This window comes from Rhinolophus sinicus, linkage group LG06, assembly GCF_036562045.2.
Source record: "Rhinolophus sinicus isolate RSC01 linkage group LG06, ASM3656204v1, whole genome shotgun sequence".
NCBI classification, from domain to species: Eukaryota; Metazoa; Chordata; class Mammalia; order Chiroptera; family Rhinolophidae; genus Rhinolophus; species Rhinolophus sinicus.
Genome location: NC_133756.1, coordinates 22868242 through 22893118, shown reverse-complemented (window position 1 = coordinate 22893118; position 24877 = coordinate 22868242). Strand labels below are relative to the sequence as shown.

The window sequence follows — 24877 nt, the reverse complement described above, 5'->3', positions numbered from 1 at the left end:
ACACAGGCGGGCGCTGTCAGCTCCTTCCTCCACCTGCAGATAAGCCCAGAGAAAGGGTGGAGAGGGGCCTTGGTGGGACTGCGGGCCCTGGGAGACGCTGCTGGTCTGGCTCAGAGGCATGGGGTCACGAGGGGCCTGATCTGGTTGGCAGTTCAACCCTGGCCTGGGGGATGAAACCGATGGCTCAGGAGAGGGAACTGGCGTCCTCTGCTCTCATCCTCCTCAAGGGTCACCCCACCCCCACCTGCCCCAGGAAGGCAGCTGGTAGCAGAGCCACTTGGGCTTTGCCATCAGACGTGGCCTGCATCCTGTCTTTTCCTGCAATCACCACGGGAAGCCTCCGTCTCTGAGGTGGGGACGTTGAGGCCACACACTTGATGGGTTGTTCTGTGGTTAAACACCCAGCAGCAGTTCTGGACGGACAGAGAGGTGTGGGTCAGTGTTGAATCCCCCTTACCGCTGCACACACCACGGGAGGACGGGCCAGACAGTGGGTGGGGAGAAGCAGGAAGGAGCAGCCAGTCACACCAGGCGGCTATCTCTTCCTCCACCAGGTAGCATTTAAGCTGGACTTCGAAGGCTGGGGGGTCACGGGGGGGCGGGGATTGGATGGATGGTTATTAGAGACAGAGAGTAAGTGGTGGGAGTCCAGCGGGTTCGATGCCAGGCCCACAGGGCTTTAAGCAGAGAGCAGCAGGGTCCCGTTACTACGTCAGAGCCTGCCTCTGGGCAGCGGTGTGGAGAATAGGGAGGGAGGGTTAGAAATTAGAGGATTCCAGGGAGAGAGGTTGGAGCTGGGCAGAGGTTGCTGGGATCAGGTTGACCTGGGGCCACAGGAGGAGGGCGCTGCATTTGCCACCCCCACCCCCACCTCCCCCCAGAGGCATCACGTGTTTGTGCTACACCCACTGCATGCCCACTGCCCAGCACAGGGCCTGGTATGTGGTGGGCCTTGGATGGCTTAAACGGCCAAATGATTCATCAAAGACCCCAAGTTTACACATGTGGTCATTGTGCTGACAGCAGTCAGCTGAAGCTGTGCTGCAGATGGGCAGGCCCTTTGACAGTCAGTGTCCTACCCCTTGGGGCCCTCATTTCAGCCCCGAGTGGTGGCCACACAGTCTCAAATTTGTAGGCAAGGAAATAAAGCACAGGGAGGCCGAGGGCTGTCAAAACCAGGGCTCTCTGCACTACGACACGTGCCTGCCATCTGTCCATTCAGGGCTGTGCTGCTGTCAGAGCAGCCATTGTTTCCAGATGCCATTGGAGAAGGGATCCTTCCAGATACACAGATGGAAAGACCATTCTCTTCTCCAGCCCTAGTGGCCACTTCTAAGTCAGGGGTGCAGTTGTTTCTGTACTTATCAGGGCTTCCCAGAGAGAGCATGGGCTCTGAGTACGTCATGGGGAGCTGCTGAGCCAGGGCACCTGGACACCTCGAGCAGGACACGGTGCTGGGGAGGGGGAAGGGAAGAGGATGCTGGGGCCATTTCCAGGCTGGGTGGGAGGCCCACAGGGGCTGCAGAGCACCCCTCACCAGCCTCTCCCACAGTTTGAAGGCTGCAGCAAGGCCTTCTCACGGCTGGAGAACCTCAAGATACACCTGCGGAGCCACACGGGCGAGAAGCCATACCTGTGCCAGCACCCAGGCTGTCAGAAAGCCTTCAGCAACTCCAGTGACCGCGCCAAGCACCAGCGCACCCACCTCGACACGGTAGGCCTGACGGGGGAGGCGAGGGCGGGAGGGGGCAGGACGTGCACTCCCCCCCACATGGCAAATGCAGGACGGGAGCCGGGGTCCATGCAGAAACCCTGCCTTCATCCTTGAGCCCTGTTGACATTTGGTAAGGATGACTGTTTGAGAGGAGAGAGAAGTCCTGTCATTATAGGATATTTAGTGGCATCCCTGGCCTCTATCCACTAGACAGTGATTTCCCATCTCCCAGTTGTGACAACCAAAAATTCCTCTGGACATTATTCCCAGATGTCCTGGGGAGGAGGGAGTAAAGTGTCCCCTCGTTGGGCACCACTGCTGTAGTCTAGCAAGGCACCGTGGCCTTGCATATCCCCATGGAGAGGGTGAGCTCACCATCCCGAGTCCTCTCCCCAGGCCTGAGTGGTCAGCCACCCCCAGAGCAGTCTCTCCCTGCCCCTCCTTTCCGTTCTCCATAGAGACAGACCAGAGGCTCTTCAAGGCCATTTTTCACCCCTTGAGCCCGGTGGGTGAGGAGTTGAGGGGAGCAGGTCCTAAGACTCCAGGCTCCTGGAATAGTGACCTGGCCCCAGGTGCCTGTATGTCACCTCCAAGACAGTGAGACAACCAGTGGCTTTTCCAGGGTCAGTGCAAGCATTACCTCTGTGAATACACACCTCAGCAGTTAACAGAGCACTTCCTAAGTCATGGTCTCCCAGGATTTCCTACTGACCCTGTCAGTCAGGGGGTCACTAACCATTTGACAGATGAGGAAAGCAGGGCTCTGGGAGGTTCAGTGCCTGCTCAGCTAGAAGGTAGCAGAGCTGACTCAGAGCTGCGCCTCACCCCAGTCTCACAGGGCCCATGTGAGGGGGTGCATGTGGCCTGGGAGGACCCCAGCCCACCTGTGCACCAGGAAACAGGTCTTCAGCCAGAGGCCAGTCTGGGACCCTGGCCTACCTGTGTCTCCTCTCTTCATGTAAATGTTTGGGGAACTCTGCTGGTAGGGGCTAGGATACCTGAGTGGCTGTCCAGCCCAGCCCGTCTAGTACGCAGATACACAAATGAGGAAACGGAGGCCCAAAAGGGGGATCAACACCCCCCCCCCCAGGGTAACCTGGAGGCCTCAAAACAACAGAGGTCCGAGCTGGAGGCCCTCTGGTCCGAACTCCTTCTTTTATAGCTGGGAAAAACAAGACCCGAAAAAGATGGGGGGATGGCAGAAAATAGGGAAGTCATGGATTGGGTTCAGGCCAGGCCCTGGGCAGAAGGTTCTAGACATCTTCCCCACCTCCATATTACACATACTTCCCCCGTTTAATCCTGGTGACAACCACAAGGTCGGGGCCATTATCCCCATTTTGCAAATAAAGAACCTGAGACTAGGAGAAATGACGTCACTGTCTGTCGCCCAGCTAGTAAGTGGCAAAGCTGGGATGCAAACCCTGGGTCAAATGCTTGCCTTCATTACCTTCTCACACACCCAGCCCTGGGTCCCAGCCCAGGCCCTGAGAGGCACAGACTGTGCCCCAGCACCCTGCTTAGGTCTCCCAGAGGCCACACGGCAGCACCAACAGCACCAGGCCTGTCTGTACCTCCTCCCCCCAGGCCTGGGCACTGTCCCTCCAGGCCTCTCAGGGTCACCCACCCTGACTTACCCCTTCCTCCCTCCCTCCTGACTGCATTTCCTGGACCCAGCCCCAGACCAATAGGCCTCTGGACCCCACTTGGTGTGTGAACAGAGCTCCGAGGCCTAGGTCAGCTCAAGCCCAGAATGAGCCCGCAGGGTTGTGTCAGGCCTGCATCACCCCAGAAGGTCCTGGTGAAGCCTGGGAGATGCAGCTGCCAGGCCCAACCCCTGCTTGCACACAGCCCCATGTAAACATCACAGGCAGCTCTGAGTGGCTGGGTTGCTGTCCCAGCCCCCGAGGCTCCGAGGCCCAGCCACTCAGCCCCATGCAGGCTGGATCTTGTTTTCCAGAGGGGACCCCGTCATGTCTCCAGCTCCCGTCTGGTACCAGAGAACACGGGACTCTGTCCATGGGCAGGAAAGTGGTGGAACAGACTGGAGAGGACCAGCCTGGAGCCTAGTCCTGGCCTTCCACCTGGTCCCAGAAGTCCAAGGAATGACTGCTAGCCTCTCTGGGCCTCAGTTTCCTCAAATACCTACCTCACAAGAGAGAGATGGGAATCAACTGAGATGACAGATATATAGCCTGACACCATCTCCACAGGAAATATGAGTCCCTCCTTTCCTGTGTGCTGACAGAATGCTGACCAAAGCCTGCCATGTCCCAGGCACTGGGTGCAGGGCTCCAGTCCTGACTGCCTCAGACTCCCTGACTAAGCCACTGCCCGCTCTGGCCTCGTTTTCCCCAATGGCAACATGGAGGTGATAATCCCTTCTTTGCCCTGGACAATCCGCTGCTGACTAGAGGAGGTGCCCTAGTAGAGTGTCGTGGGCACACTCTTATTCACTTGGGATCTTGGGCAAAGCATCAGCCTCAATTTCCTCATCTGCAAAGGGGGAGGCTTCTCACAAGGGTGAGTGTGAGACGGAAAGGGCATTACAGATGGCAGGTGCCTGCACATAGGGGGGCGCACTCGGTACGTGAGCACCGACCTGGAGGGCTCTGGGAGCCGCGGTGCTCCATCCTCACACCCAGGCTATGACCCAGGCTATGGAGCCTGTGCTGTGACTCCAGGCCTGTGACTTGGCTGCTGCTTGGGACAGCCACAGGGTTTCCTGAGGGCTCACAGGGGCGCTGGGCCGGAGGACTTTTCTGTGCATGTCAAGCCCTGAGAAAACAAACATGGAAATGGGCCTTGTGCCCTCCTTCCAGACGAGTGCACCTGCACACAAGGAACTCTGCTTTTCTACAAAAGCGTGTGGATTTGTATCAGTGTCCCCAAGGGACAGAGCCTGGGGCGGGGCAGGGCAGAACCGGAGACTGAGGGTGAGAGTGAGAGAGAGAGTTGGGATGGGTCAGGCCCATGAGAAGGGGTATGTGTGTGTGCATATGTTGGGGTGGGGTCAGGCCGATAGGAAAGGGGTCATGTGTCTGTGTGTCTGTGTGTGCATGTATGTCTGTCTGTGTGTGGTTGGGTGGGGGCGGGTCTGAGGCGTACTGTCCACCTCCCACCCCCACACCTTCCTTACAGCGAGGCAAGCTTCTCACCGCTGTCTCTCTCTTTTTGCTCTCCTCCATTTCTTTAACCTGGCAACTCTCCGTGGCAGGACCAAGGTACAGTCTTCTCTTTCTGCTTGCCTCTCCGCATGGGTCCTTGGGTCTGAGGTCACCTAACCTCGCCTCGGTCCACAGGGCAGAGTTACCTTGAGGTTTGGGGGGCGATTCCATGTGGGTGTGTCTGACAGGAACACAGAGATCCTTGGTACTTAATCTAAGAGGTGTCACCTCCTCCAAACATTCTCCTGTCCCCTACAGTTACTGGAGGCCAATGGGCCTAGAGAAATAGGAACCACGAGGTGTGTTCCAAAAGGGAAGCCTTTGGGATTTTAAGCCCCAGTAGCAGCTGGAGTCCCCAAGTAGGGCGTAGGGGTATCCCCCGTGGGAGAGCTCAGAATCCAGTTATAGCCACGGAGCCCCTGCCTTGGGCCCATCCCTGAGACCTGACAGGGATCAAGGGACTGTCCCCTGAGGAAGACTCACCACCTGGTGGAGAAGGACAGTGGACAAACCCAGCAGTGCAGGTAGACAGTGCTGCCGATGGGACGCTCAGGAGGTAGAGGTGGGAAGAAGATTCAAGGAGGGCTTTAAGAGGAGGTGACGAGGGCTGGAGGCAGGGGCAGGAGGAGCGGGAGACGTAAGGAGGGCCCAAGTCGCAAAGGGCTTTTGGTGGCCAGAGATGGGCTGTATCCAAAGCCCCAGGGAGCCAGGGAGTGTTTAGAAGGTACAGCATGGCCAGCTGTGTGAGAAAGGCCCCCTGGCTATGAGCGTGAGGGGAGATGGGAGGCGCAAAGAGCAGGGTGGGGCCTGGGCAGAAACCAGGGGAGGCTGTGAGCATGGATTTGTTCTAGATGAGCGACGGGAGCCCCAAGGGAAAGGGACACAAAAGGCACAGACCCCCAGCCTCCCCAGGCCAGTGTCTGAGACTCAGTTCCCTTCTGGCCTCCCGTGATTGTCGGGCCAAGGACCAGAGAGCAGTCTGGGGACTGTGGCGCCACTGCCAGGTTTCGTCAGCCACTCCCAGCCTGGGGCCCTGCTCTACCCCAGCCTGACCCCATGTCCGTGCCCTCCTGGCACCGTGCTGTCCCTCTCTGTTCCCTCTCCTCCTCTCCAGCCACTTCATTTCACTCTTTGTCCACTTGCTGCTTCTCTGCAGCTCTGGGCTACAAAGGGTATTCTTTTCTCAGAGCCAGTGTCAGAGCTGGAAGGATCCTCAGTTGGCCCCATTTTGCAGAGGAGAAAAGTGAGATTCAGAGAGGGGAGGAGACTTACCTGAGACCCCTGAGTGAGGGCAGAATGGAGACACAAATCCCCCCTTTGCTCCCAGGCCAGTCACCTTCCCTGCACCCGTGGGCAGGACTGGCTGAGAGACCCCTCCTGGCTGGGGACATGGCAGGAGGGTCAGCAGTGAGCCTACAGCCTGCCCCTGGCCCAGTCATCCTCCGCACTGCAGGTCACACAGCAGGACCTTGGGCCTGGCAGGTGGTCCCTCACTCACACAGCCTCTGCCCTCTGGTGTTACAGAAGCCATACGCCTGTCAGATCCCCGGCTGCTCCAAGCGCTACACGGACCCCAGCTCGCTCCGCAAGCACGTGAAGGCCCATTCGGCCAAAGAGCAGCAGGTGCGTAAGAAGGTAAGACAGCCCCATTCCTGGCCTCCCAGCCGCCTGTCCAGCACCAAGCCACACTGCTTGAGTGCATTCGCCCCTCCACATACCTGAGGACACCACTGTCCATCGTCCACCATCTGTCTCCTACTCATCCCCTGAGTGTACTTCCTCACCCCCTGCCAGCTCGACAGACCGTCCAGCTCCTCTCTCATCCATCTGCCCACTCACCTTGGCTCGTTTAGTAAACATTTGATGTCAGGTACTGTTAGGCATTGGAGATGAAAAAATGGAAAACCATGGTCCGCACCTCCAGTGGAGACCTGGTGGGTAAGAGGCAGACGTAAAGAGCGAATTCAGTACAAAATAATAAACACTGCAAGGAGGCATGCAGAGACTAGTCCAGGGCACGGAGAAGGGCCTTAGCCCGTCAGGCCGGACACAGAAGAGCCGTGGAAGAAGCAGTAGAGCACAGTGGGGTGCGCTCTGGAGCCTGCCCGCCAGGCTCACCACAGATGCCCTGTGGCCTTGGGCACGTTTCTTACCACCTTCATTCTTCATGCTCCTCAACTGTCCAGTGGAGACAATCAAGGACTTGCTTTAAAGGGTTGTCATGAGGATGAAATGAGTAAATACATGTTAAGGGTTTAGAGCAGTACTTGGCCCAAAGTAAAAGTTCAGGACAGGAGGTGGTGTGTTTTGTCATTAAGTCTTGAAGAAGGGGAAGCGTTGGGCAGGTGAAGACAGGAAGAAGAGTGCACCCCCGGGAATGACTGAAGCTTGAAACACTGTGCGAGGACCAGTGGGCAGCCTGCCTTGTCGAGGCTGAGCAGCAAGGCAAGGGGGGACGGGACGGGACAGCCCCGAAGCCCTGCCAGGGAGTTGAGGCTGTCCTGCGGTCAGTGGGTGCCATCGAGGCCCTTAAGGAGGGAAGGGGTGTCACCTTGAAAGACCGCTTGGGGGCCGCTTAGAGAATGGGTTGAGGGTGCTTGGAGGGAAGTCCGAGGCAGGGAGGCCACTGCTGGGGAGCAGGAGAGATGGTGGGGGCTGACGGGGGCAGAGCAGGAGGGGAAGGAGAGGGACTGGGCTGGGCAGGAAAGCGGCAGAGGAGCACCAGGGCCAGATTTCGGGGGGCAGGATGGATGGTGGTCCCCTTCACCAGGACAGATAATCTAAGAAAGAAGCAGGTTTGCAGGAGAGAGCAGCGGGTTCTGTTTGGAATAAGGTGTGAGCCACTGAGGGGCCCAGCACAGTGGGAGGGTTGGGACTACCGTGTTTCCCCGAAAATAAGACCTAGTCGGACAAGCAGCACTAATGCGTCTTTTGGAGCAAAAATTAATATAAGACCCAGTCTTATATTATATTATACCTGGTCTTATAGTAAAATAAGACTGGGTCTTATATAAGACTCAGTATTTATTATATTATATTATATTATATTATATTATATTATATTATATTATATTATATTATATTATATTATATTATATTATTAGACCCAGTCTTATATTATAGTAAAATAAGACCAGGTCTTATGTTAATTTTTGCTCCAAAAGACGCATTAGAGCTGATTGTCCGGCTAGGTCTTATTGGGGTACAACGGTACAACTTGGGGCAGAGCATACCAAGCTGGGTTTAGCCCACATCTCCAGAGGATCACTGGGGCCATGGGAGTGGGGGTACTTGGGTGCCAAGGAGGGCATGGGGGTGAAGAGAAACACCAGGGCCCAATCCGGGGCCGTCAGCATGATGGAGGAAGACAGAGGGGAAGGAGCCCATTCAGTTGCTAGCAAGCTTCATGGAGCACCTTACTGTTTCCCGAGCAGTGTTCCAAGCTGTGGATACGGGCGTGAATAAAGCAGAGAAAGGCCTAGAGTTTAGAAAAGCAGACCACTTTAGTCCATGGGATAGAGGTTTGCAGAGATGGGGGGATTGGAGCAAGCAGGCCTCAGTGGGAAAGATGATGGGGAGGGCAGCCAGGCTCGAAACTTTGGTCTTCATCCTGCAGGCACTGGGAGCCACTGGAAGCAGGAGAGCAGAAAAGGGACATAGTTAAAGCCTGGACCATGAACTCACCAGTGAAAACACCACATCCATATTCACCCTGAGAAGGGAGGGCCGAGCCTTATGTTTCAGACTGTATCTCATGTCATCCTCACTAGAACCCTAGGAAGTGGGCACTAATTATTTTCCCCATTTTAGAGATGTGGAAACTGAGGCTCAGAGAGTTCACAAATCTGCCCAGAGTTGTGCCATATGGGAGTGACAGAGCCAGGGTCCCATCCCAGACCCATCTGTCTCCAGGGCTTGAGTTCTCCCCACCATGCTCAGGTTGAGGGGCCTGAGCAGGATAGGGAACAGCCTAGGCTTTGTGCCAAGGAGGCTTTTGTCCCCAGCGGACTGGTGCCCGAGGACCAGAATCCTGCCCTGGTTTTCCCAGGCCCCATGCTTGGCTTGCACTGGGCCCCAGGGACCTGGGGCCGCAGATCTGCAAACTTCCCAACAATAAGCATCCATTAAGAGCCATCGGGGATGATGTATCTTTCTGGGTAAAGCGACCCTTGTATTATGACAGCTCCTTGGCAGCCCTGCTGCGTTTCAGAGAGAATTAGAAATGCTTTTCTTCCTTAATTCTCCTCTCCCGCTGCTCCTAATCCAATCGACATTGTGGTCTGCAAGGCATGCTTTGGCCCTCTTTTGCCAGAAACTTAATTTACATGGAAAACAGCTGCTGGGTCAAGGAGCTGAGGGCCCATGGAGAGGTTGGGCATGCCCTCCCCAAGCCTGGGTGCTGGCCCTTCTGGCCTTGGAGGGTGGAAAAACCCTTGGGGCTGGCTCTCAGCTGCTGTGTGACATGAGACAAGGCTCTCACCTTCTCTGGGTTGGTTTTGTCCCAGATAAAATGAGGATTTGAACAAGTCAATCTTCAGGGCTCCAGAAGTGAGGCTTTGGGATTTCCCTGGGAAAAGCAGTTTTTCCCATCCAGGTGCATGCCCTCTCATCTCCTGATGTCCCTAAGGCACCAACCAGCCCCTCCCTGTCCCAATCTGTCCCCATCTGGAGAAGCAAAGATGTTCTGAGATGTTGGTCTCCAGTCTGTCTCTGGGACTAACTGAAGGTTATTGGCCAAAGGTGTGCCAGCCCAAGCTTGCTCTTAGCCAATGATCTCAGGTCCGTATATTGATCAGTGTGCCCACTGTCATGTGACCTTGTGAGACTCGGCCAGCCAGAGTCAGCCAGCCCTTTGCGCAGCACATTTAACAAGTATGCTCGTACCCATCATCTCATTACGCCTCGGAGCTGCCTGGGGTGAGAGGTGATTATTGTTGCTACAGGCAGGAGAGGAAGAGCCAGAGAGGTTATTTGCCCGATGTCAGACACAGAGTAAGAAGAGGGAGTGGGATTGGAACCCAAGTCTTCTGTCCCTAGCCCTGGACTATTTCCCCTGGACCTTATGCCAGGAAGGAAAAAAGGTGGTGGGATGGGTGAGAAGGAGGGAAGAGACTGCGTACCTGCTGTATTTTACTTCCTCCGCACCAGTCCACCTCCGTGGCAGCCATGAGGACATGCCTCGCAGACCTCCAGCCACCTGCGGGAGGCCCCGGCTGCTGCACTGACACCCACCTCGGCGTCGTGCTGAGGCTGTGCCTCCTGCGGGCTGCTCCCAGCCAGTGACTAAATGTGGCAGGCCCTGCGGGGGTGCTGAAACAAGACCCCTTCCCAGGAGACACAGGATCCCGCCCCTCCCCCCGACTTACTTCCAGGAGACTCTGACTCCCTGAGGACCCCCTGGCTCCCTAGACTCCCAGTCTAGGAAGCTCCCACCCACATCCTTTCCCTCCCTCCTTTCCTGGTGGTCAGACTCGTACCTCGGTCTGATGGCTCTCCCAGCTTGCCCAGCTCTCTCACGCAGGCACGTCCCCTATTAACATTCTTACATGTTTAATCTCGTCTTAGTATTTGCTTTTCAGACCTGAACTAACAACCTTCACAATGTACACAATTAGCTCCATTTTACAGATGAGGAAACTGAGCCTCAGTGAGATAAAGAGTCTTACCCTGGGGCCACTGTCCTTCCTGCCTTGTCCCCTAAGCTGAGCGTTACTGATGGGCAGGTGGTCTCTTGCTGACACCCTCTCTCCCTGTACTTGCCCTCCAGCTGCACGCAGGCCCTGATGCTGAGACTGATGTCCTGACCGAATGTCTGGCCCTACAGCAGCTCCACGCGTCCACACAGCTGGCTGCCAGTGAAGGGAAGGGTGGCCGCACCCTGGGTCAGGAGCTGCTCCCAGGTATGCACGTGGGGAGGCAGGGCCAGGCACGTAGCCTGGAGCGCCCTTTTGCTGCCACCCAGCCCTGCAAGAAGACAGGAATGCTCTGTGGGCCACTCGGAGCCATATAGGCACGACTTGCTGAGGGACACCCACTCCTCTGGGCTTAAATGCCTCTGCAGCGTATCTAAGTGGGCATATAGCCCTTCAAACTTTCCTGTGGTTCCCCGTTGCCCCTGGGAGGAAGCCCAGGCTCCTCTCATCCTGGCCTCCGAGGCCGCGCAGGGCCGAGCTGCGCCTGGAATCCTCCTGGCCCACCCTTGGCACACTGGACACAGTTCCCTGAACACCTTCTGCTCCCTCTGGCCTCTGAGCCACTGTACACACCTTGCCATTCTCCTCCCCCCTCCTCTTCACTAAGGCAGCAACTTTGCTGCCTTCAGGACCTGCCTTAAGGTTCAGGCCTAGGACTCAAGTTGAAGTCCCACGTACTGCAAACCACGACCCCTTGACTCGAGGGGCTCTGAGAGGGTGGGCAACTTGGCGATGATCACTTCCAGCTCCTCAATAAACTCTGGGGCCCAGAGATGGGGCCCCCAAACCTTTGGGTCCCTGCAGGCCCATCCAGCTGGACACTCAGAGGCTCTGGTCCAGCTGAGGCAGCCTGTCTGTCCCTCTCTGCAGCCACGAGCAATGGGGCAAGTCTCGGGCCCCAGTAGGAGTTCTTGGTTGTGTGGCTTAGGAATCTAGCCCAGATCAGGACAGTGTGGCTTGTGGATTCCAGCTGACAAAGTTGTGCTCTGCCCTCTCCTCCCACAGAAGAAACCACAGCATCAGAGCAGAAAGGTCTTCCCACCCTCTGGCATTTCTTGAATTACTCCAACCATTTTAAACATTTTTTTATTTTTCAATTTTGTATTCTTTCCTCTCAACATGGAAGTAGCAGCAGATTTAAAACTATGTCAAAGCACTTACCAAAACAGCCTTGGAAAGAGAAGGTGTTTGTCCTTTTTCTGGATTGCCCTTCATAGGGGTATGTGCTCAGACAGGCCTGCAAGGGCAAGGATACCCCAGAAGGATTGGTCCATGGAAGAGGGACCTACCCTCCTCCCTCCAGCCACAGGCTGCTTCTCACGGGATCAGAGTTGCTAAATTAGCAGGGCAAGAAGGTACCATAGGGATGACCACCCCTAGGGATGAAGGTTTGCATCTCAACTGCCAGCTCCCTACTGCTTAGAGCTCTGTGTTGAGAAAGATTCTGAGACTCAACAGGAAAGAGGGCTGTGACTAATTAGCAATGGCTGCCCTGGGGCATAGTTCCTGCAGCCCATCAGTTTTCAGCCTGGGAGGACTCAGGAGAAGGATTGACCAGAGGTCATCAGGAGAAATCTGCAGCAGGTCCAGTTTATAAGCCTGTTCTCCCAGATACCATCCCAAGGCTTGTCCCAGGCGGAGGGGCCGGAGCCAGTAAGAACCATCTCTTGAGCACTTGGCCAGTCGCTTTACAAACGTCATCTTATTCAATCCCCACTGAACCCATGCTACAGATGAGAGTCACTGAGGCAGCAGCATGGATGAGGCAGCATTGGGATCATAGCGTGCCTGCCCAGTCCTGCTGTGACAGTGAGTGAAGGGTGTCTTCCCTGCTTTGAGCCTCAGTCCCCTGCCTCCCCGCCTAGACCTGCTGTGACCACAAGTATGACTGTGGGTGTGATCACTTATATAAACCTAATGTGACCAATAATTTTATCGTTATTATTGTTGCTCATGGTGAATGAGAAGAGTATTTACTCATCCATCTCACAACAATACGATGGCCAACATTTTTAGAGTGTGTACAAGAGCAGTTCTGGGGACTGTACGTGTGTGTATTAACATAATCCTCATAAAGTACATGCTAGTGTGCTCTTTGTTTTCCAGATGAGGAAACTGAGGCCTTAAGAGGTCAAGTCACTTTTTGCTGAGGTTCCACAGCCTGTAAATGGCAGAGGCTGGATCTGAATCCAGACCGTCTGGCTGCAGGCAGTGCCTTTACCCACATAGTCTGCCGTCTCCCCTGCTGCGAAGGCTCTGCTGCACCGAACTGGGCACCTACTGTATGTCAGGCCCCATCCCGGTCCCTGTCCTCGAGCAGCTTGCAGCACAGCAGGGAGGGACGGAGTCCTGGATCCTCTGGGCTTCGGCCGCCAGGCCTGCTGCAGGCCGCTCAGCAGATGCCTGAGGCACAGTTGGGAACAGATGTTAGGGCCAGAGGTTAAGCGCTCATGGCTGATGATTGATGACGCTGATTTACAGCCTGAAGTGGTGCGTTTTGGGGAGAGGCTGGGCCGGCCCCATGGCGTTCCCACTCCCGCTGCCCCTTGCATGTAGTGATTCCCTCATTTCCATCGAGCATCTCTTTGCATGCTCAACATGCCTAGTTCACACACTCAGACACCCCCCACGTATTCATCCTCTGGGGTGGTACAGGCAGGGACCCAGACTAGGGCAGGGAAAGCAGGGGAACAGGTTCAAGTCCTGTTAGGATAGAAGAGTCTCCGACAGAGGAGTGAGGGTGAGGGAGGAGCTGGTGAGGGTGACATTGAATTTGCATTGTCAAACTGTACGAAGCGCCTGTGAGTTTGTCCTTCATCAGGACGGCCAGCTCTCCTCAGAGGAAAACCTCAGAAGCTTCTCTGGCAGGCCTCCTTTAGCAGACCCAGGGGAACACGATGGGCAGTGAGGATGTGAGAAGCATGAGGTCAGCATGGCTGAATGAGAAGGAGCGGGATTTATCAGGATTCTAGGCCTTCTGAGCTGTCAGGCTCCCAAATTGGTTCAAGATGGCAGGTGAAGCGGTGCTAGTGAGAGTGGTGAGTGGAGCAAGCCATGCGCAGCACTGAGCCAGCTCCATCCACAGAAATCCCCTCTGGTGCTTTTCTGACCAAGCTGGGGAGAGGTCTGTGGCTGAGGGAGGCAGTGGATGGATATATGGGCGGTACATGCCGTGTGAGCAGAGGTCCCTGAGACAGGGAGGGGTAAGAACTGGGCCTGAGAGGCAGTGTCCCTCAGGAACCCATTCCGAGCCCCATCCCGCAGTGAGGCCTGAACCAGGGGCCCCTCGCCAGACATACAGGCCATAGCCTGATCTGGAGCCCTAGACCGTTTGCTGGGCATGGCTTTAAATGGACTTTCTCTTGGTATCCCTTAGGAGGCATGAATAGCTGCCCACTGTGTGACTTGCGACAAATCATTGAAGTTCTTAAGACTTAGTTTCTTTGTCTTAAAATGGGATCACATTATCTCCCCTACAGACAGTTGTTGAGGTGGTTAAACTGGTGTGGAAAAAGTTTGACATATAGCATATTTTTGATGAATAGTAACTTGCTAACATACATTTATTGTAAGAGTAGAATTTCACCTAATAAAATCCATCCATAGTGTATCTGCTGCTTTAACTCCAGGACAGGGTTTGCAAACTGTTTGGTCGCAAAGGCACAGTGTTTCATTCTTTTCTTTTCTTTCTTTCTTTCTTTTTTTTTTTTTTTAGCAGTTTCAATGTAAAGGCCTTAAGAGGCACATTCTCTCCACTTTGCCGCAGTCCCCACTACTCCCTATGGTAACCCTGCAGCTTCACTTATTTTGCTCCCTGTCATGCCACGTAAGACACTGAGCTTGCAATCCCTGTCATAGCTCTGCTCAATTCCTTATAAAAGTTTCCTGAATAGCAGGCCTGGGCCAGAGGGACCAGCCTGGGGTGGGCTAGCCTTGGAACCCCAACCACCTGAGAAGGTAAAGGTCCCTTCTTTACCCCATCCGTGAAAAAAGTGTGATGTGTTCTCAGATGGTCCTCATGAGGTGATAAAGAGCATTGGGTCTGGATCCACTGAGACCAGATTGCTATTCAAAGTGTAACAGCTGGCCCAGGATGAGCTTTGACCAATCAGAGTGGGCACTGCATCAGTGCAGTTCTGGGTATGGCCCCCGGGGCCAGAGTCCTCCCAGGGCACCAACTTGATACTTGATGAATTGATTTCTGAGAAAATGATGTCAATTTCTATTAAAATTCAAATAAACACAGCCAGATTAAAGAGGGGGATGCAGAATCAAACCAATTTTTTTTCAGATAAAATAGGGAATGTCAAAAATTTGTAATTCTTGCTGTGTCTCTCTAATTGGGGTTCCTTGGTGAAGGCATTTGGGAGTCACTGTCCTCAGTAACTACACTCAGACCCTCAGTAAGGTCCCTGGAGCAATAACTAACTCTGACCTAGGGTCCCCATTTGATTCATTGGCCCACTTATCTTAACAAGGATAAGACCCTTGGGAGTAAAAGGTGATAAAAGGTGGTATCAACCTGCAGGTGTCTTCTGCAGGCTTAGAATCTGAGGCTAGAGCCTGGCTGACTCCTCTCCTCAGTTGGGACCCTGTGCGGTGTACAGGCTGTGCAACCATCTGTGGCATCCCTTCCCAGAGGTCTCCCAGGCCAGCCTGCTATCCAGCTAGCATAGTCATGCTCTCTTTGGAACCCCTTGCAGTGGCTATCCGGGACCTCCTTGCACATCTCCGGGGATGATGGGGAGTTCATTTTTTCCAAAGGCAGCCCATTACCCTACAGCAGCTCAGCCTGTTAGAAAGAATGGCCCAGCCCTGAGCTTGAGTCTTCTTCTCTAAAGCTTCTCTCCATTCCAGGATCCTTGTCTGCTTCTGAGGCTACACGCATACACAGAGTCAGCCCCTTCTTTCACAGAACAGCCCCAGAGATTTGAGGCAGCCTGCTCCATATAACCCTTCTGCCCAGCACACGCACACGCACTCACGCACGGCCTGACCACCCCATGTCTCTGATAACTCCTCGTCGGAACTCTGCTATCAGAATAGGCCTGAGCCCTGCACACAGCCCTTCAGCCAAGGCATAAACAGAGCAGAATAAAACCATCGTCCCCCTTGCTTGGGCCCCTGACCTTCTATTATCACAGCCTTGCTGGTTTCCCTTCTTATCTTTCTCTCTATATAAGCACACACACAGCTCCCGGGTCGTCCACAGCCATCTCTAGGGAGTGGCCGAAGCCCAGCGATATTTGTTTGCTTCCCTGCAGGCGTGTATCCTGGCTCCATCACCCCCCATAATGGGCTCGCATCAGGCATCCTGCCCCCCACGCACGATGTCCCTTCCAGGCACCACCCAATGGACGCCACCACCAGTTCCCATCATCTGTCCCCTCTGCCCACGGCTGAGAACACCAGGGATGGGTATGTACAGCAAGCCAGCCCTTCTCCAAGGCAGCAAGCAGGCACCTGCATGGGAGGAGGTGAGGGCAGGCATCCCACACACTCAATGGTTGTTACTAACAGTGAAAGTAGCCCGTGTTTAGGCAGCACTTCCTGTATACTGCGTCTGTACCAAACCCTTTCCATGCGTGATTTCACTGGTGCCTCACAGTAACGCTACCTGGTAGCTGGTCTCGGCACCTGGACTTCTTGATGCCGCACCTTCTCCTCCCCTTTGGGGCAGCCCTGGGGAGATGCCGTGCCCTCACGTGACCCCTGCATTCTGGGCTGCCACACCCAGGCCTCCTGGTAGCCTCACTCTGGCTTCTGTTTGGCTCGCACTATGCATTTGGTGAGCACACTGCCTGCTGCCCACTCCAGAGATGCCTGCCTGGGCCTCGCCCCACTTTTCACCACTGTGGCTGTGACCGTTGCGCTTCCTACAGGATCACTGCGGGAGGGGTGGCCTCTTTCCGCATTCAACGTGGTTCCCATTGTGGCCACTTAATGGGTGGAGATGGTGCCTGTGCTTATTGCTGGCCTCTAACGCTGCAGAAAACTTTTTCTTGCCCTACCACCTGCCCTCCCTGCCATTCTCGCTTATCGCCGGCAGGACATGGTCACACGTGTCCCCTGAGGCCTGGCCCCAGCTCCTTCCACCTCCCTGAGACCACAGCCTTGGCCACCTGGGCCTGGGTCGGACCTGGCTTCATTACCAAATGTGCTGCCTACGCTCCTCACTGGGCTCCTCCTCCTACTCACTCACCCATTTATTTAATGTCCAGTTATGAAGACCCTGGTGTGGGGGACCCTGGGCCAGCCCTGGAGAGGCTCCCTGTGAGGAGGGGAGATGGACAGACCTGAAGAGGTTGACTAAACAGGGCAAGTGCTCTGAGGGAAGGAAGCAGAGGGGACTGTGGGAGCCCAGAGGAGAACCCAGTGCGGTGGGGGCAGATGGCAGGGAAGGCTTCCTGGAGGAGGTGCTAAGCTGGACCTCCAAGGTTAAGTAGGAGTTGGCTGAGTGGAGAGGTTGAGAGAAAGGAACAGCAAGAGTGGAGGCAAGCATGGCGATAGCTTGGTGTGTTCTGGGAAACAGGAACCTTTGTGTGGGGTGAGAAGCGCAGGGGAAAGGTTACCAGGGCCAGACCAGGAGGCCTGTGATGGGACTCTGTCTGAAGGGTGTTAAGCAGGGATGTGGTCACGTTTGGGGATGAGAACATACATCCTGCAGCCTGGGCCTAGATTGCTGGGGGGGCATCGGATGTGGGGTGGAGTGTGGGGCGGGTGGCAGCCTGAGGCAGGGCTGGTAGGTGGGCAGGAAGCACCCCCAGAAGCATTCATGACATAGAATAAGCAGGACTTAGGTAATCTCTGATTTGTGGGAAGAGAAGGGGCCTTCAGGGGTGAGCCCCTGGGTGGGCAGAAGTGCCATTCGTGGAACAGCAGAAGACTGTGGTTGTGGGTGGGCAGAGACCCATGAGGAGGCAGCTGATGTGGTGCAAAGGAGGACCCAGAAAACCAAGCCCTCCCCAAGCCTCAGCTCCTCCTCTGTGAAGTGGACGTTAAAATACCCTCCTGGAAGAAGGTAGTGAGATCCCAGCACATGCCTGACGCTGTATGTGTTACAGCTTCCACGGACACAGCCCCCGTCCCCCACCCACCCACCACCGGCTCAGGCCACCTGCTCACCCAACAGCCAGCCCCAAACATCTCCAACCCAAGAAAAATAAACCACAGAGGCCTTTCCCCGCTCGGGCCTGTGCACTCTGCTCTGCCTCATTCATCACCTGCCTGCCGCCTGCATAAGTACCCGTCAAGAATTCGTGCAACGAGTGGCAGAGTGGTGACAAGACCGAGACAGACCCCCAGCCTGCCCACCCAGCCATGCCTGCCGGAGCCTGGGCTCAAGTCTTCCAACTGCGAGGTGCCCAGGCTCCTCTGGGCTGCGGGAGAGAAGGGTGCTCACGCCTGACACCAGGCCTGGGCCCAGCTTGAATGGATTTCTTTTTTCAGCCCCTGAGAAGAGGGGGGTGGAAAGGCCTTCAGCCTCCACTCCCTGCCAAAGTCAACAGGGAAGGCCACTCGCGGCTCCCCGGTGGTTTGCTGGGACGTTTAAATAGCTTGACAGAATTATCTGATTCACTCAAAAGTATGCTAAGAGGGCCTGACTTCATGACCAAATTTATTTATTCTGGCTCGGAGGAGACGCCGAACAGGGTGGTGTTTTCCCCAGCCCTGTACAAGGTATGAAGCCCTCAGTCTGCCAGGCCAGTGGGGTTTCATAGTAATTTTTATAGGTTCCAATTGTAGCAAAAATATTTGATTTAGGAATCATTTGCATGACTCAGAAGAGGAGCTCCAGAGGATCTTTTTTCCTTTTAAAGGGTTCAGGTAGAGCAGCATAACCTCAGCCTTCACGTCTGCTATGGAGAGAGTCATGTTCTGTTTAATTTCACTGGCTGTGAAGGTGCCAAATGTGAATTTATGGCAGCTTTAAGACAAGAAAAACAAACTTTGGAAATGCATGTTTTTTCCCCTTCAGATCTGGTTCTCCTTAATTTTGTAGCACCGTTAATTTCTGGGTTTTGTCGCTGAGTGATTCAGAAACCCATTTGTCAGTATGTATCAGCTGTTTGCTGTGTGCCAGGCCCAGGGCTGAGCACCATGGGACGGACAGGACCGAGACCTGGCCCTCCCCAAAGGAGCTTACAGGGCAGGAGGCTGACAGGAAATCAGGAAAGAGCTGGAGTGTGGGTGCCAGGCTGGGGTGGGCATAGAGCAGGCGGACACCACCCAGCAGGCCTGAAGGAGCATCCACCCTCCTGGCCATACCGGGGTCCAGCCTCAGCCGGGAGAGCTGGTCATGAGATCCCATGGCTTGTGCAGAGCCCTCCACCGTTTACAGAGCACAGTGGCAGACCCGACCCACCTGCCAGCCCTGTGAGACTGGCCTATTCATGATGACGAGAATGATCGTTCATTCATAGAGGCTGGAGGAGGATTTAGTCCATTAACTTGAGGCTGACGAGTACGTACAGGGTGTTAGGTGCTGGGCTAAGGACCAGGGACCCAGTGCATAGGCCCCCCTTCTTGCTGCCTTCAGCACACTCACAGTGGTCGGGTCCCACACGTATGAATGGTGACAGTGCAGTGAAGGAGCAGTGACATCAGGATGCCCCGGTTGGAGGGAGCAGACAGGGACCCAGCACAGGTACAGACGTGGAGCCCACTGACCAATTTCCAGATCCCCGTTCTGGTTTCAAGATAGTCCTTCCCCAGAGAGAGGCGCTGATCCAGCCATGAACACCTTGTGTCTTGGCCACGGTAACATGCCTAGCCTGCAAAGGTCACCTAGAGCTGTGACATTCAGTTTGCAGTGTATTTTAATGTGGATCGTCCAGCAAATCCACAAATGCAAATAAGAAAATGGAGATCAAACGCTCACTCTCTCCCTCTTTCTGCAATGCACATAAATGCATTATAGGTTGGGAGCCTTCAACCTGGTCCCAAAAGCCCCCAAGACCAACTGAGCCTAGGATCATTTCCTGTGAACAGATCCGGAGGCTTCAGAAGGCAGCACGAGGCAGTGCCGTCCAGTTAGATGGCCCACCTCCACTCAGCTGGGTCCGGGTGACTGCACAGCTCAGCCACGGCAGGCTTGTTTCAGAACATGAGCTTCCAGCAAGCACAGGCTTAGGGCTGCATCCCCTCAGGCTGTGTATGAAGGGAGGTGGTGAGTCCCCCATCACAGGATGTATGCAAGTGGAGGAGAGATGGCCAGGGATGGGGACAGAGGTCACTGAAAGTGCACATGGAGGGAAATAAAGGCCAACTTGGACATCAAACCTACCTGCTAGGTTTCCTTCCCTTCATCTTGGTAATAATGACGGTGATTCACAGAGTGGCTAAGGATATACTTGACGTCATACTGGTGCTTGTGTACATTGCCTTCTTTATTTCACCCTTCCTAGATGTGCATGGCAGTGCTGTGTGGCCGGGACTAACTTAGGCATCCTCTCTGAACCTTGGTTTTCTGGTCGGTGAGAAGGACACAGGAACATCTCCCACGGGGCCTGGGGTGAGATGGAGTCTCAGTGAATGGTGACTGTTAGTGCCATGGAGTCTTCTGTTAAGGAACTGCCAAGGCTTTCAGCGTGCCCGTTCCTGCACGCACAAAGTTAGATTCAGCAAGGTCGGCTGGTGTTCTGCGCGGGGTTATAAGAATTGCAGTGTGCCAAGCAGAGACCACAGCAACCCTGTCAGAAACCAAGGCTCAGAGATATTAAGCATCTTGCCTCAAATCACATGGCCAGTGAGAGCAGATGGGCTTTTAAACACAGTTCTGTCAACTCCGAAGGTCACGCCTATAACCAGTGTCTCTTGCTGACTGTCAGTTCTAAATGCCAGAAGGAAGCTTTTCTTTACTGATTCCTTTGGGCCTTAACGCTTACAGGATTTTAAAATTTAATTCCAGTTTAAACATAATCAGAAATAAAACTTCCTCTTCTAACTGCAGTGTTGTAAGTTTGAGCAAGTCAGCTAGTGAGCTCACCACTGCTGGAGGGGAGCAAGCAGCGGTAGCCATGCCTCTGGCCCCTACAACCCCAGAGCCCATATCGCTCATGGCTATCTCTGTTCTCTCCAGGTTGGGACCCAGCCTCCTCTCACCCATGGTCAGCCCACTGAAGGGGCTCGGGCCACCACCGCTGCCGCCGTCCTCCCAGAGCCATTCTCCAGGGGGCCAGCCCTTCCCCACACTCCCCAGCAAGCCACCCTACCCACCCTTCCAGAGCCCTCCACCCCCTCCTCTGCCCAGCCCGCAAGGTAAGCTCTGGCCCGGGTCCCTGTCCTATACACACACCGACTACTGCTAGGGTGCCCAAGAAAGATGGATCACCGACCAGGGGGAGGCAGGTGGGGAACAGGATGACAGTGGTCACTAAGGCCACACTGGGAGAAACCGGCATCAGGTGACCCAACACGCTTCAGCAGAAGCGCTTCCTGGAGGAAATTCGTTCTGAGCGGGGAAAGAGTTTGCTCCATCTCTAAGGTGTCAAAGGGCTCTCCCAGCAGAGGGAGCAGCATCGGCAGAGCAGGGAACCACCTACTGCTTGGAGAAGCAGTGAGTGATTGGTCATCTCAGAGGGGAGGGGAAGAGAGAGCCAACGGTCCCTTCCCTCAGAGCACTCTCGTCAGCTGCAAATGACACGAGTCAGGCACAGCCACATGAGGCCACCTCCCCAAACCCCTCCAATGCAGGGCAGAAAGGGGGGGCAGGACACCTGGTACCTTCTCCGCCTTGGGGCTCCCTTCTCTCAGTCACACCCACCACGCCTGGACAGAACAATGTGCGAGGCTGAACAGTGCAGTGGGGATGGGCCCCTCCCTGCCCTGGGCCTCTTTCCTCTGTGAATGCAGCCCTTGCTGCCTCTCTCTGCAGGGTACCAGGGCAGTTTCCACTCCATCCAAAATTGCTTCCCCTATGGTGACTGCTACCGGACCGCCGAGCCAGCAGCCAGTGGAGATGGGCTGGCCGAGGAGGCCCACGGTTTCAATGCGCTGCGGCCCAATGGCTACCACAGCCTCAGTGCACCTTTACCTGCCACAGGTAAGCCCCCTGCCTGCCTCCCCTGAGCGCCTACCAAGGGCCAACCCTGTGCTGGGTGCTTTATGCACATTGCCCCACAGCCTGCGGACAGCCCTATGAGGCAGAGGCATCCCCAGGTTACAGAGGGGGAATTAAAGGCACAGTGAGGTCCCAGGATCATACAGAATGGGGACTTGCCTGACTCCACAGTCTGTTCCTCCCACACTGTCACTCGGCTTGTACATGTCTGCACTCTGGCAGGTTTCTGAAGAGCAGAGAAGAATCAGACTGGAGCCCACAGCCTAGTTGATGTTTCCTTTTGAACATTTACTGAGCACCTACTATGTGCAGGCACTGTTGTAGACCCTGGGGATCCGGCAGGGAATGAGACAAATACTGATCTCCAGTTAACAGATGAGGCCACTCTGCTAGGAAGGGACAGAGCCTGGAGGTCGTGCTTGTTCCTTGTACTACATGTGTGTCCCCTGCAGGGCCGTGGGCCTTCCCCAGGTAATGCCCCTGGCTGGGGTGCAGAAGCCCAGTGAGAGGGGAGGTCTGTACATGGCCCGAGGTAAAGTCGGGCTCAGGCCGGCAGGGCAAGTCCTGGTCAGAGCAGGACACGTGTGAGTGGTTCCCAAGCCAAGTCCCCTCCCAGACCAGCCCCAGAGCTCGGGTCCAGCTGGAAGCTACAAGGCCTCGGTAGGATGGGGGCCCAAGACAAAGGGGAGCCTGAGACCCTGTCCCAGATGCCCCTGGGGCTGCTCTGGGTGAGTGAAGCTGGGGTGGAGGTTAAAGACACAGGGACGAGCTCCGAGGCCACAGTCGAGCACACACAAAGCTGTGAGTGCATGTTTCCTGTTCACACACGTGCTCCCGTGCCTGTGGCTGTGTTCTTTCTTCGCGTGTCCATGGACACATCTGTGTGTGTATTTGCATGTGGAGCCAGCGCCTGTGGGTTCCAGGCAGTGTGAGGCCCACGAGTGTATAAGGAGCTTCAGTGCACGTGTGCTCACATCGTGCTTCTGCCAATGTCCATGCCCTGTCTGTGTGCACATCCCAGGGTTCCCCATTCCGTGACCCCATCTGTGCACACCCCGGGGTTCCCCATTCCGTGACCCTCTCTGTGCACACCCCGGGGTCCCCTATCCCGTGACCCCATCTTTGTGCACAGACTGTGTTTGAGTAGGGTGCAAGTATATCTGTGGGTGGACGTGTCACATGCATTCACCACAGGCAGATGGGTACCCAGTCACAGGGTGTGCAGGGACAGGTGGGTGTGTTCTGTGTTTGCACGCATGTGGATGGGTGTGTGATTAGGCACCAGCCGCTGGCCCAGCACTGCTCACTCACACAGCCCGGTCCTCCACCCAGGTCCCAGACAGACGAAGGCAGGATTTCTTGGTTTAGGAGCAAGGCCTGAAATAAACCGTTTTTAGGGGGTGAAAAGGAACTTCCCTCCCCCCACATAGATTAGGGGGTTCTTTTGGCCTCCCCTCTCCCCTGTCTGGGTGGTAGCGCAGCATCCAGCACCCATCCCAGGCTGCCCACACCTCCTCTTCAGGAATAGTTCAGCCTGGTCTTATAGCACAGATGGGAAGACTGAGGCCCACCTGTCTTAGGTTGTAGAAGTTCATGACAGCAGCTCAGGCACAGAGCCCTTGGGGCAAGGACTGGATAGGCAGCCTGTGCAGGCCCCTCTCCAGGTCCTCCCAGGTTGAGGGCCTCTGAGCAGTGACCCCACACTTAGACAGCATGTCCAATGGAAGAGCCAGGTGTCTCGGAGCCAGATGGACCTGAGTTCAAAGCCCAGCTCCGCCACTTACCAGCAATATGACTTTGGGCAAGTATCTCGCCCTCTCTAAGCCCGTCTTCTCAGCTGTGCAATGGGATAATGAGTCTCCCAGGATTGTTGTGAAGCTTAAATGAGATTCCACTTCTTCGAGCCCTTAGTGAGTGCCGAGTGAGTGCTGGTCCCATTCTTTAGGCTTCTTGTGTCTGGTGGGGTGGAGGAACCTGAAAGGGTGGGCTGGGCCGGGGTCCTTCTGCCAGAAGGGAACCTGCCCACCCTCACCCCCTCCTCTACACATTCTGCCCCACAGGCCAGCACTGGGTGAAAGATACCCCAAGCCAGCACTTGCCTGTCTCCCCAGCTGCCATGGGCCTCTTAAGGTGCAAGGACTAGGGCGCCTCCGCACCCACCATCCACCTCCCCTACCTGGAAGGGCAGAGGGCTCGGAGCAGGCCCTGTGGAGGGGATGCTGTAAGGAGAGACCCTGGGCAAGAGGGGGGGTCTGGAGGTTGGGGAAAGATGACAAGCCATAGCCTCTGAGCTCCCCAGCCCAGACCCTGTTCCCCCCACACACCCCTAGGCTACGAGGCCCTGGCTGAGGCCCCAGGTCCCACAGCGCTACCACCACAGCCATCTGAAGACATCGTGTCCAGCGGCCCTGAGGACTGCAGCTTCTTCCCCAATGGAGCCTTCGACCACTGCTTGAGTCACATCCCCTCCATCTACACGGACACCTGAAGGAAGGCCCAGCCCACACCTGTCCACCGTCTACTACAGATGCTACCTTGCCCACCTCCCATGTGTTCCCAACCTCCATGCACCCAGCCTGAGCAGCCAGAGCAAAGCTCTCCACGCCCTCAGGGTGCTGGGTTTGTAGCGGCCGCCCAGCACTGGCCGGGAGCAACTGTCCAAGCCTGAGCCGGGCGCTCAGAGGTACCCATCAGGATCTGTGACCTGCGACGTTCCCTGACTGTGTCTTCCCTTTCTCTCCCAAATAGTTTTAAAATCACAGACCTCGTGTATATAAAATGTACAGAACTTGTTTTCCATTCCCCTGCCAGTTTTATATTTTGGGTTTTGCAAGAAAAACATTAAAAACTGTAAATGAAACTTGGGGGCCTGGTTCTGCTTAGTGATTGCAGCCTAGAGGACGAGACCAGAACAAGGGTGGAGGAGTATTTTACAGAGCCAGTGTGGGGGCTCCCAAGGCCCCGTGGAGACCAGCTCGGGCCCTGGGTACCCCAGTGGCAATGAGTGCCTGAGCCACATGGCCCCACCATGGCTGTGGGCCTTATAGACTCTGGTACTAGTCCCAGGACCTCACCTACAGGCGGGCTTATCCCCATCGGCAGGCGAGCAGACCAAGGTGAGACTGAAATTGGAAGCCAGATCCTTCTGACCCAGAACTTTGTTCTCTGCCCTGATTTCTCGGCAGGTGGGAAAATACTTCATTTCTGCCATGGCTTTGGGTAAACAGAGCAGGCCTTCCAG

General features: G+C 55.4%; 1 protein-coding gene across 4 annotated transcripts in view; it reads left to right on the top strand.

The window, feature by feature from the left end:
* The window catches only part of GLIS1 (GLIS family zinc finger 1), a 212687-nt gene extending 188191 nt beyond the window's left edge, over positions 1–24496 (top strand). For 2 of the 4 annotated variants that reach the window (XM_019742763.2, XM_019742764.2), the window contains exons 5-11: positions 1553–1714; positions 6406–6516; positions 10649–10781; positions 15839–15992; positions 20656–20834; positions 21451–21618; positions 23967–24496. In XM_019742763.2, the coding sequence (XP_019598322.2) occupies positions 1553–1714; positions 6406–6516; positions 10649–10781; positions 15839–15992; positions 20656–20834; positions 21451–21618; positions 23967–24124 (1065 nt within the window). In that variant the 3' untranslated portion in view covers positions 24125–24496. The other 2 variants (XM_019742765.2, XM_019742766.2) reach the window with 2 other exon arrangements.
* The last annotated feature ends 381 nt before the right edge of the window (positions 24497–24877 follow it).